Below are 13421 nucleotides of genomic sequence, written 5' to 3'. Positions count from 1 at the left end.
CATCTTCGGACATACCTTGGACACCACCTCCTGGTTTGCTCCGGCAAGCAACTTAACTCCATAAGTCACTTTGCGTGGGCCCCTCTGCAATGTATCCCTTGGCCAACTTTGTAGTTATGCTTGCTCAAGTGGCAGTTCCTCTATCAACATTTGTATAAATTCATACCATTTATACGAAGTCTCTCCATATTCTTTGATGCTCTTTAAACTTGTTTTAACATTCCTTTATACAATGCAAAGTTACTTCAAGACTTCCTCCAGCAGGCCAGAATAACTGTATAATTTTTTCATTTCTGTTGTCCTCGTTTTAACAACAATGATGGGACTATGCTATGTATTTTTTTGAAACCTGCTAACAAGTTTTCTCCTATTTTTAGGCTTTTTCTGAGAAAGATAAATCTGTTTTATTTGATTTGGTGTTTTGTCTGTGTGCCCTTCTTAACAGTCTAGTTAAACATAAAGTTACTACCCCACTTAAGGGTATGTTAATTATTGGGAATCTATCTAGTAACTAGGTGGGAGCACTGCACCTCACAGATAGATCTGACGTGGGTCAGAGGAGCAATTGGAGAGGAGGTACCATGACGAGAGAGCGAGGCAGTTTGGAAGCTCCTTCTCCATAGTCTCAAGTGTTCAGGCTCAGTCCCTGGGTCTCACAAGCAGCTGTGATGTCCCTCAAGAGGGAGATTAAATGGGTTGCAGACTTAAACCCAATCCCAGAGTATTCTTAGGACCCAGTAGGCAAGGCCTTTCTGGTGTAGCCTCGCTAGGTATATCGGGGAAAGAAGTTCTCTAGAGGTACTAGTGTCCCACCCCTTCCCACAGGTGGGGAATCACACCCAGCATGTCCCTCTGGATAACACTCAGGGCAGTGAGAGATGGGCTGCTTCCCATCCCACTGAGATAACGATCCCATTCTTCTTTGAGTGCTTGTTCACGTCCATTCCATATTAGGTGTGTGCGCGTCGCGTGCACGAGTGTCGGAAACTTTTTCCCTTAGCGGCTCCCGTCGGGCCGTCGGGGCCCCTGCCAGAGTGGCGCCACTGCGCCGTGCATATATACCCCTGCTGGCCCGACCCCCCTCTAGTTCCTTCTTACCATCCGTGATGGCGTTGGAACAACCTCTTGCTCTCGTAAGAGAAGCAATTCCCTTAGCCTTAGTGTTGCATAGCTGTTATCAGTTAGTTAGCGTTTCATTGTTGCTGAACTCTTAATAGATTAGGTGCTTGGAGGACTGTGGCACCCGCCCCGGGCAGCGGGGCATGCCGCAGGCCCATGTATTTAAGCCTATGTCACAAGCCTATGCCCATTAGTGACCCCCAAGCCACAACTCCTGTCTACGTTGCCTGGGGAAAGATCACCAAACAGAGAGGTGCAAGATTTGTAAGGCCTTTAAGCCGAGAACAAAGAAAGAGAGAGACTTTCATTTAAGGTAGCTGTTGATGGAGGTCACGCTGCAGCCACCGGGCCCGGAAGGCCCAACGCTGGCCCCAGCCTCCTTGGTGCGGAGCACCCCGGAGTCGTCAAGACACCCGGTACCAGCCAAGCATCATAAGCCATTGGCCTCGGAACACCAAAATAGGCCCCGGCACTGCTCATCCTCCCCAGTGCGGTCCAAGGCAAAACCAAAGGAGGGGCGCGGATGCTTCCCGCAAAACAGACAGGCGCCATCTCAGGCCCCAGGCACCGGGAAGAGCGGAAAGGATGCTGCATCTACTCCGGCACCGGTGGCACCGGCTCCACAAGTTCCACTGAGTCCAGCTATGAGTGAGCTCAGTGCAGATGCAGAGCTCGAGGGCATGATAGATCAGCCCTCTATGCCTGACACCTTTGAGGCTGCAAAAGACCTCATCAGATTGTCGGCGGTGAGTCCCCTCCCGGCCAGGGAGAAGCCTCCGGCACCTGGACCCAGGGTGCCTTCGAGGGGAAAGCCGGCAATGGTGTGCCGTTTGAGGTCACCGTCCCAGCACCGCTCCCGGCACTGGTCCCGGTCGAGCTCTGAGTCCGTGGACCTCAGCTACCGTTGACTCAGACGGAAGTCTCGGTACCAGAGACAAGTCAACGCACGGGGTTAGTGCAGGACACACGGCAGGCACCAGCAGGAATCGAGCCGGGAGTCGCCAAAGATGCCAGAAGGCACCAGTCCCGTTTTCGGGAACACCGGCACCGGTCCCATTCCAGAGAGCAGTGGTACCGGTCCCAGTCCTGGTCCCGGTCAGCCAGAAGCTGATCATCAGCCTCCCGCCGGCACAGATCGACAGCACCGCCATGGCCCTCGCGCTCGGCGTCACCGGAGTCCGTCTCAGACTCAGGCCGATACAGGTACCCGCAACAGGCCCTGGATAGCAGGGAACAAAAAACTGGCTGGCTACCACAATGGGGACTGCCAGGACACTGGCCCTTCTGGACCCCGTGGGCCTACCACCAGCGTCAAGGTGCTCCCTCTAGGGCCAGCTATTCGGTACAGTGGTCCCGGTCCCTGCATCAACACTCTCCTGTAACGGAAACTAGCTGCCTGCAGTCTCACCAAGCGAGAGACCGGAGAGCCCGGCACCGTACCCGGTGCTGTCCCAGGACCACCGGCCCCGGCTCGAGATGGAAGCTCCTCCCCTGGGGGAGGAGGACCGGGGGGACCAGCAGGAGGAAGCTGAGCAGCTGCTAACTTCTTCGTCATCCCTGGATGAAGCAGTAGCAGGCACGGCGGTGTCAGGACCTCCGCCATTAGACCACAGGGCCCACCAAGAACTGCTTTGTAAGGTGGTCCATAACTTGGGGTTGCAAGCCGAGGAGACGGTTGAGCAGGAGGACCCCATGGTGGACATTCTGAGCCCAGAACGTCCTTCCAGAATAGCACTCCCACTCATTAAGACCATTTAGTCTAATTACACAACTATGTGGCAGACCCCGGCATCCAGCGCACCAATGGCCAAAGGTGTGGAGCGCAAGTACTTTGCCCTGTCAAAAGGTTACGACTTCTTGTTCTGTCACCCGAGCCCATGCTCATTGGTAGTCTCGGTGGTGAATGAGAGAGAGCGCCATGGGCAACAAGCCCCGGCCCCCAAGGCCAAGGAAGCAAAACACCTAGACCTGTTCGGCAGGAAAGTGTATTCGTCGGGGCCTCCAGTTGAGGATTGCTAACCAACAGGCCATCCTCAACAGGCATAACTTCAACTCCTGGGCGGCGGTGGGGAAGTTTAAGGACAACCTCCTGCAGGGCTCCCAACAGGAGTTCACGGCCCTAGTGGAGGACGGCAAGGCCGTAGTGAAAACCTCCCTCCAAGCGTCCCTGGACTTGGCAGACACAGCGGCCAGGACAATAGCATCAGGCGTGGTCATGAGGCACTCAGCGTGGCTTCAGGAGTCAGGTTTGCCGCCTGAGGTCCAGAATTCGATATAGGACCTCCCATTCAAAGGGTCCGGACTTTTCTCGGACCAAACTGATTTGAAGCTACATAGCCTTAAGGACTCTAGAGCCACACTCAAGTCACTGGGTATGCATACCCCGGCGACTCAGAGGAAGCCCTTTAGCCGCAACCTCCTCCCCAGCGCCAGTACCAGCCTTGTCCTCGGCAGGAGCCTTACTGCAGGCGAGGCGGAGACAATAGGAGGCGGCGCAATAATAACAACAATTCTAATAGGCTGGGCCAGAACCAAGGCCAACATAAGCCTCAGCCGGGCTCTAAGCCAGGCTTTTGAAGGCGCGCTCAAGAACAGCGTACCAGATCATCCACCGGATCCATCCCTGTGTTTCCTCAACCGCCTGTCCCGCTTCTCCTGTGCATGGTCCAGCATTACGTTGGACCGTTGGGTGTTGCGCACTGTGCGAAGCAGGTACATGCTACAGTTTTCCTCCCTGCCTACCCCACACACCCCTTCCCCGTCCCTCTTCAGGAACCCTTCTCACAAGCATCTCCTAGAAAAGGAGGTTCACTCGCTCCTAGAGGCAGGGGTGATAAAGATAGTGCCCTTAGACCTAAGGGGGAAAGGGTTCTACTCTCACTACTTCCTCATCCCCAAGGCCAAGGAGGGCCTTCGTCCCATCCTAGACCTGCGCGGGCTCAACAAGTTCCTGGTCAAGACCCGGTTCCGCATGGTCTCTCTGGGTACCATCATCCCCTCCCTGGATCTGGGAGACTGGTATGCTGCCCTCGACATGAAGGACACATACTTTCATATCGCCATCCACCCAGCGCATCGCCGATTTCTGCGCTTCACTGTGAACCAGGAACATTACCAGTTCGCGGTTTTACCGTTTGGCCTTGCTGCGGTCCCATGGGTATTCACAAAATGCATGGCGGTGGTAGCAGCATGCTTGCAGAGACAGAGGATTCGAGTTTACCCTTACCTCGATGACTGGCTCCTGGTGGGTCGGTCCGAAGAAGAGGTTCGGACTCATGTACAGACGACATTGAGTCTATTCCGCAAGCTGGGGCTCCTGGTCAATGTTCCCAAGTCCACTCTCGTCCCAACACAGAGAGTGGAGTTCATAGGGGCGGTCCTAGATTCAGTACAGGCAAGGGCGAGCCTCCCAGAATCATGATTCCTGGCCATCCAGCAGGCGGTGAGCTCCCTGTGCCAGTTCCCCACTACGACGGCCAGATGTTGCCTGCGACTGCTACATGTGATCAAGCATGCCAGACTGAGACTCAGAACTCTGCAGGCTTGGCTCACCGTGTATACCGCCCTGGTAGGGACCTAGACTTGATGGTGACAGCCCCGGGGGACGTGCTGGACTCATCAAGATGGTGTCAATCCCAGACTGTAGTTTGCGAGGGCATCCCCTTTGCCGCACAAAAGCTGGACTTGACGCTAGTAACAGATGCGTCAGACCTCGGATGGGGAGCTCACCTGGGGAACTTCAGAACTCAGGGCTTGTGGTCGGGGATGGAGCAATCGCTCCATATCAACGTGAAGGAGCTCAGGGCAGTTTGTTTAGCATGCCAGACCTTTCACACCACTCCGAGTGGTCACAGCGTGACAGTTCTGACAAGACAACACGACCGCCATGTTTTATATAAACAAGCAGGGCGGAGCCCATTCCTCTCCGCTTTGCCACGAAGCTCTTCTCCTCTGGACCTTCTGCATAGCCCATGCCATTCACCTCGAGGTGAATGGATCTCCCAGGGGAGCAAAATGAGCTGGCGGACCACCTCAGCAGGTCCTACTGCATGCACGAGTGGACGCTCAAAACGGACATCGTGCTTTCGTTCTTCCGGAGGTGGGGGTTTCCCCAGGTGGACCTGTTCGCTACCAAGGACAGCACCCAGTGCCCACATTTCTGCTCGTTCCAGGGTCGCAACCCGGGCTCAATAGCCAACGCATTCGCGATCCAGTGGGGAAGGGAACTAAAATACGCTTTTCCTCCCAGCCCCCTAGTGCACAAGGTACTGCTCAAGGTGCGTAGGGACAGGACGTCAGTCATTCTCATCACCCCGGCATGGGCCCGCCAGCATTGGTTCACATGCTCCAGGAGCTGTTGGTGGAGGCCCCGATCACCCTGCCCCTACACCAGGACCTTATTACCCAGGACGGAGGGCGGCTTCTCCACCCCGACCTGCAATCACTGCATTTGACGGCATGGAAACTATGTGATTAAATGCTTTGGAGAGCCAGCTCTCCCTTCCTGTGCAGCAGGTTCTACTTGATAGTAGGAAGCCCTCTACCAGGGCGATTGTTTCGTGATTCCTACCCTCCTCCAAAGGTAAGCTTGTGATTCACCTAATGTGGAATGGACGTGAACAAGCACTCGAAGAAGAAAGAACGGTTACTTACCTTTCGTAACTGTTGTTCTTCGAGATGTGTTGTTCACGTCCATTCCACCACCCACCCTACTACCCCTCTGTCGGAGTCGCCAGCAAGAAGGAACTGGAGGGGGTCGGGCCAGCACAACGCAGTGGCGCCACTCTGGCGGGGGCCCTCAGGCCTGATGGGAGCCGCTAAGGGAAAAAGTTTCCGACGCTTGTGCACACAATGTGTGCACACCTAATGTGGAATGGACGTGAACAACACATCTCGAAGAATAACAGTTACGAAAGGTAAGTAACTGTTCTTTTTACAATACTCCTGCCCTAATCCCAGGCATTATTAATCAAATAGTAACATTTCTGATTATTTCATTCCATGCTCAAGTGTCCTTATAAACACACTGTTTGATTTCAGTTCCTATTATTTGCTTTCTCTTTCGGCACAGGTGATAGCATAAGCATACTTAACTACAAATATTAGCCTTATTTCTTCACTTGATCACTAAACTAAAAAAATCAATATAAATGCAACCCCTTTCCTGACCTAACAGGATTGCCGATAAGGTAAACTCTGACAATAAAGTATACAGTATTTTGCCCAAAGCTATATCACTTATAGTTGACTTCCATTTTATACATATAACTTCATTTAATCACAGTATCAGGTTCCATTAAGTTCCCTATTATCCGACACATCATATAATATCTTGATGTTTGATATCAATTTTTTAAATTCATTTATTCACAGATGGAAAAAAGGAAATTTCTTCAGCTGTACCAACAGTGCATTCTTGTGAAAGGCAGCAAAAACATTGTTTCCTCAGACCGTCTAAAGAAACCTTGCTCTTAGATCTTGAGTATTTTTCCCTCATCTCTCTGTCCTGTCTTTTCTCAGCTGCCTTGATGCCCAGGCAGTTCTCAAATAGTAATAACTCATAACTTTGGGGCCTGAGTTACTGCACCATATATAGAGGTTTATGATTCTGCTGCTGCTTCTGTGCTAAGACAGATGTTTCTTTATCTCAAATGGCAGTATGTCATGCTTTTACATCCAGAGATCCTGGGTTCAGTCCCCATTTACCACTTGTACAACAGTCATGTTATTTTTGTGTGCTGTTTGTAATCACTGAAGCGCAATCTGATCCAAGAGCTAGAAATAGAAAAGGAATTCTGACACACAATTTTTGAGACAGCTGGGCAACTCCATCATAATGTGTGTGTTGTGTCTCCCTGTGTGGGTTGGTCCATTGGAACATTGTGCTTTCCCCCTCATTCCTATAACATTGGTCCATTGGAACATTGTGCTTTCCCCCTCATTCCTATAACAGAAGTGGAAGATGTTTCACTGATTCTGAAAGTTCCTGATCACCTAGTTGAGGGTGCATGTGACGGATTCCCCGGGGTGCAACCAGAACTGGGGTACCTCTGAACTCTCTGTCTTACCAACCTGGGCTCTCTCTCACACTGTGATGCTGTGACAAGCTGCAAACCTCTCCAGGTACTGCACTTACACAGACATTCACAGGCAGGGACACACCCAGCTGCGTTACACAAAAGCTTTTCTAGCCATTCATAAACCAACAATAGAGAAGCTCCAGCTAGTTCCCCAGAGCTCCCCAGCCTAGGACCCCAGAGCTGTACCATCTTGCCCTGGTCAGAAATCTGACCAGTGTGTTTATTACCCAGTCCATCTTTCCCTCAGTGTGGAGAGGACATGTACCAGCTTTTGTCCCTGAGCAGATTTCCCATGCACCTCAAGCAAAATCCACTGTTTTAGGTCAACTATAAAACAAATTTATTAACTACAGAAAGATAGATTTTAATTGATGATATATAATAAATATACAAATCAAAGTTGGTTACCTAGGAAATAAAAGTAAAATTGCAATCTAAATAATATAAATTAGATAGGATTTAAATCAGGCAGTGTCTCAACCTGATAGATGGGAGAGTTCCTTAATACACAGGCTGAGATTCTCCTTTCCAGCCTGGGACCACTTCCTCAATTCAAAGTTTTTGTCCTCCAAATGTGTTTCCAGGTGTTGAGTTGTGGGGGGAGTGAGGCCAAGTGATGATGTCACTTCCTCCTTTTATATTTTCTTCCCGCTTGCTGGAAAGATCCTTTGCTATGATATGAGTCAAACAGTCTCCATTGTCTACATGTCTCTCTGAGAGGTTTCCATTGTATACAGTTCCTGGGGTAGTCCTTTGTAATGAGGATTCCCCTTAATGGAGGGCAAACGCTGTCTTGCTTCTCCATTGTTGTACCTGAAAGGCTGGTTGTGGGTGTTTCCAACTTCACAACATATTTCAGTAACACACACGTAGCAAAACTTCATAACTTCCTATAAAACGATAGCACATACAACCCAACAGGATATTAATATTCAACAGATCAAGACTTTTAAAATGATACCTTACAAGGCATACTTTGTACAAAACATATCAAAATTATATCACCATGGTGAATATGGAGGTGCCAGAGTGTTGCTTTGGGGTACAGAGTGTTACAGGGTGACGAAAGTATATTTTTATAAAGTTAGTGTAAAGACCTTAAAGTATTTGTTGCAATGACTTTATGTTGCGAAACAGTCTGTGTAGAAGTTAATTTGAATGTTAATGTTTGTTTAACTGTTGCATTTTGATTAATGAGAACTCCCTCTTTAAGAACAGAATGTGGCAAATAGAGTATGTTTGATACTGAGAGGAAAGTGGGCGGGGGGGTTGCCTGTGACTCCAGAGAGTGGAAGAACTTGCTTGTGTAAACATACATTTATTATATATTTCCAAGCCTCATTCTCACAGATGTAGCATTAATATTAGGGCATTGCTAATGGGCCTCTCAATTATAGGTCACGGGTTTTGAATCCTGCCCAGCTCAGCAGGATTAAAAGTTGTTCCCATCTAATGAATGTTTGGCAGCTCCTATATGAAATAAGTTTAGGGAGTCTGACATCAAACTCACTACCATTCTTTGCAGTAGGTTGTAAGTGCTTCTGTTCAAGGACCATACCCTGGGTCTTATCTAAACACACAAGCTGTGCCATTTTGACTATACTGGTACAGTTAAATGACATGTCTGTTTTCCATCTTAGAGCTCTGAATCGCCGACGGGCATGCTTGGGTGTTAGCCCCATTCTTATTCTGACCTTGTTTTTAAAAAGTTCATAACTGTTCATGTGTTCCTTAGGCATTTCAGCCGCCACCTCTGCTAAGGGTCCACTGAGCTGTGGCTTCAGCTCTACCATGTACTGGTCTGTAGAGATGCTGTACCCAAGGCAGGCCCTTTCGAAATTTTCTAAGAAGGCCTCGGTATCATTGCCTGCCTTGTAGGTGGGGAATTTTCTGGGATGGGAAGGGGTGCCTGGAGAGGGGTTGCTAGGGTTGGCTGGTATATCCTGCTTAGCCCTTGCCCTCTCTAACTCCAGTTCATGTTTCCTCTTCTCCATCTTTTTTTCGTTCTCCTCCATAGCTCTCTTGTGGGCAGCCTCGTTGGTTTTCTCTGCTCTTTCAGCAGCTTCTTTCTCGAGTTTTTTTTAATTCGAGCAGTCTCTTATGATTCTTTTCATTTTCTTCTGCCAGTCTGGCCAGCTTTAGTTTATTAATGGCGTCACTGGTATTCATTTTCCTGCTTCCTTGTGCTGGGCCACATCCCCTCTGCAGTTCACTGAAACTGGGATGCACTCAGCTCAGGGCTGCTTAGTTAACAGAGACTTTCACAGCATTTAGCGTTTAGCCTTTCTAAGCTAGCTGTACCAGAGAGTTAGAAAGGACAAAAAAAACAAAAAAACAATTCAGCTTTTGCTAGCTGCTTGCTCACAGCTTGAAACCTTCCATTAACAAAGACCCTTGTTAAAAAAAACTTAACACCTCTGCCTTCAGGCAAAGAGAGATAAGATATGCATCTACCTTCAGCTCTGCTTTCTAAGCAGCTAAAAAGGAGGGGGAAAAAATCTTACTGGCTTTTGGTTTAAAATGATCCCACTGTTCTGCCACCATGTCAAGGTTCCTTCCCCACTCTGAACTCTAGGGTACAGATGTGGGGACCTGCATGAGAACCTCTAAGTTTAACTATCAGCTTAGATCTGGTTTTGCTGCCACCATCCAAATTATTTATGAGTCATTTGGGAAACTCTGTCTACCTCCCCCCCAGAATATCTCCCTCCCAGGTACTATAACCCTTCCCTGGTGAACACCGATCCAAACCCTTGGATCTTAAAACAAGGAAAAATCAATCAGATTCTTAAAACGAAGACTTTTAATTAAATAAAGAAAGGTAAAAATCATCTCTGTAAAATCAGGATGGAAAATAACTTTACAGGGTAATCAGATTCAAAGAGCCCAGAGGAACCCCCTCTAGCCTTAGGTTCAAAGTTACAGCAAACAGAGGTAAACTCTGTAGCAAAAGGAACATTTACAAGTTGAGAAAACAAAGCTAAAACTAACACGCCTTGCCTGGCTGTTACTTACAAGTTTGAAATATGAGAGACTTGTTCAGAAAGATTTGGAGAGTATGGATTGATGTCCAGTCCCTCTTAGTCCCAAGAGCGAACAACCCCCAAAACAAAGAGCACAAACAAATGCCTTCTCCCCTCAAGATTTGAAAGTATCTTGTCCCCTTATTGGTCCTTTGGGTCAGGTGTCAGCCAGGTTACCTGAGCTTTTTAACCCTTTACAGGTAAAAGGATTTTGGTGTCTCTGGCCAGGAGGGATTTTATAGTATTGTACATAGGAGGGTTGTTACCCTTCCCTTTATAATTATGACAACAATCAATAAGTACCTACATGGGAAAGAAATATTTGATAATGGGCCCTTCAGCCTAGCAGGCAAGGGTATAACAAGATCCAGTGGCTTGAAATTGAATGTGTCTAGACACATTGACTGAAAATCAATACTGTGAGGGTAATTAACCATTAGACCAACTTACCAAGGGTCATGGTGGATGCTACATCATGGGAAATTTTTAAATCAAGATTGGATATTTTTTATATATGCCCAGTACAAAAGGAATTATTTTGGGGAAGTTCTATGGCATGTTATACAGGAGGTCAAAGTAGATTATCACAGTGGTCCCTTCTGCCCTTGGAAGTTATTAATCTAATGTATGTATCATCTGTAAACTTTACCATCATATTTTTTGTCCAGATAGTTGATAAAGATATTTCAATAGCACTGGATCAACAACTGATCCTTGCAGGACCCCACTTTAAATACCCTATTTAATGATGATTTCACATACACAATTACTTTTTTGAGATCAGTTACCAAGTTTTAATCCATTTAAATTTACTGCATTGATTTTATGTAGTGCTAATATTTTATTCAAAATGTCGTGTAGTACTACATCAAATGCCTGACAGAAGTCTAAGCATATATATATAAACACAGATACTTTAGTTTGATAAATGCTTCTTTCCATAAAGTCATGTTGATAGACATTAATTATGATATCATCCTTTCCATGATTTCCCCTGGGCTCAGTATCAAGCCAACTGGCCTTTAGTTGCCCATTTGCTATTTTTAAATATTAGCACAAAACCAGTTTTTTTCCCAGTCATCTGGAACTTTCCCAATATTCCAAACTTTGTTAAATGTCAACATCAATGGCTCTGAGAGATTTTCAGACAGTTTAAAGAAGAAGGGAAGAAAAACACCTTTTGGGTGAAAGTTATCCAGTTAACCTGCGGAGTTAAAAATATCTAACCTTAGTAGTTGCAGTTTAACATCTTGCCTACACTTACCGTTGGAAAAAATACTTCTTGTCTCTGTAAGATATAAATACATCATCCATCTTCTTTCCAAATACAAAACAAATATTTGTGGAACACTTCTACCTTCCTGAATCACTATTGACAGCTTTACCATCTCTGTCTAGTAATAGACATAGACTATTGCTAGGTTTTAATTTATTCCTTCTATATTTTAAACATTTCTTTATATTGTCCTTACCCCTATTGACAGTAAACTGTTCATTGATACTTTCCCTTCCCTTATCAATTATCTTCATTTCCAAACTACTTATTGCATTATATAGTTTTCCTCCTTCGTTCCTAATGGAGATAAGAAGCTAGCTTAGTTCCAGTGGGTTTCAACACCAGGTGTGACTTTCCAGTTAGCAGCATCTCTTCTGCCAAGGAAGCACAGCAGCAGAAACAGCTGTCTAGGCCACAGCATTCTTTAGGCACAATTTCATGGGGCAAGCTGCTCATATATACTACTAGGATGGCATTTGTGTGGGTCTCAAACTCCGGCCTGGGAAAATTTGCCTGCCAAAAAGCAGCATTAGGGACAAAATAAAAAGCATAAGCAAATAAATTAGTAAAGGGAAAGATTCTAAACATTACTTAAAATAAAGCTTTTCAAGTTGTCAGTGTCTCTTTCACTTTCCCTGGTTTACCTAGTTATTTAATACATGGCCTCACAGGCTGACATTCTGAGACACAGTGTAGGTGGTTTTCACAAGTGTGTGGAAAGAAAACTTTTAATTTATTTATTCAATAATGTTTTCCCAAGTAAAATGAATAAGAACAGCAATTCTTTCCAGAATCTTGGAGGTTTGCTGATAACTTTTCAATGTAATAACAGAAACGTTTGTTTCCTGAAAATCAACTGTTAACTTTATTCTATCATATTAGCATTTTGGTAAATCCTTTTATTGTTAATTTCTCTGAACAGTGATTTATTTTTGCAATGTCTTTGTAGGTGAATTGCAGCTATTCAAGAAAATCCCAAAGGCTACTATGCAGCTGCTGAAGACCGTGACAGAGCCAGCTCTTTGTAAAGACTTCAAAGCCATCATGGATTAATTGACCTAATCAGCTTATTTTATAACCTTTATAGGATTGATAGTAATTGCTGTGTGTTAAGAATTACTGACCAGTTTTTATTTTGATATTTTGCAAATGATGTGCCCACAACAACTTTTATGTCAGAAATTTCCCCTAGCTGTTTCTCAGCTGGCAGTGACAGGCAGAAGAATGTATTAGATTTCTTTGCTATTTCTGTTACGTATTTCCTGCCCACTTCTAATGGCTGTATCCAATTACAGACTTTCTGACTGTCTTGATGATGATTACATTTATTTATAAGCTTTACTCATATGGCCACAACTTTCTCCTCTGCTTTAGTCCATCCTTTCTATAAAACTCCTCTCTATCTCTTTGTATTTCATATTGCAGTAGTAATAGTTAAACTGTTGGGTAATTACAAAATGTTTGTTTGTTTTTTTCTGGTATTTAATTCTACAATAATCTGCAATGTTATGTTTCTACTGCTGTGATCTTATGGATGGACTTGTACATTATATCTTGTCTTAAAATGACCATTCTATGTCCAGGTACACAGAGCAAGTGTATTTGATTGGTATGATGTCCCGTAAAGAAATATCAGTCTCATACCTAGGAGTGTTCTATAAATGTAGGCCAAAAGTTTCAAAATTGAGACCATGACCATGTTTTGGTACTTAAGCTCTTTGGGCCAGGGACCATCTTTTTGTTCTGTGGTTGTACATTGCTTAGTACAATGGGGTCCTGGCTGATGACTGGGCTCCTAGACATGATGGTGATACAAATAATAAAGAAGTGGCCTGATTTTTTCAATGGTGCTGAACACCTGCTGAAATAATCAGATATATAGACTGAAAAATAAGGTAGTTTTATATGTAAACCCCCACCCCA

The 13421-nt window shown here is 46.0% G+C and overlaps 1 protein-coding gene across 5 annotated transcripts in view; it reads left to right on the top strand.

The window, feature by feature from the left end:
• The window catches only part of TERT (telomerase reverse transcriptase), a 132180-nt gene extending 119096 nt beyond the window's left edge, over positions 1 to 13084 (top strand). For all 5 annotated transcript variants that reach the window (XM_054018284.1, XM_054018283.1, XM_054018279.1 and 2 more), the window contains one exon: positions 12448 to 13084. In XM_054018284.1, the coding sequence (XP_053874259.1) occupies positions 12448 to 12551 (104 nt within the window). In that variant the 3' untranslated portion in view covers positions 12552 to 13084. The remainder of the gene's footprint in view (positions 1 to 12447) is intronic.
• Positions 13085 to 13421: the final 337 nt, after the last annotated feature.

The sequence above is a fragment of the Malaclemys terrapin genome, chromosome 2 (genome assembly GCF_027887155.1).
Source record: "Malaclemys terrapin pileata isolate rMalTer1 chromosome 2, rMalTer1.hap1, whole genome shotgun sequence".
NCBI lineage: Eukaryota > Metazoa > Chordata > Testudines > Emydidae > Malaclemys > Malaclemys terrapin.
The sequence above is the reverse complement of the archived record's forward strand: the minus strand, read 5'-3'. Positions and strand labels throughout refer to the sequence as shown.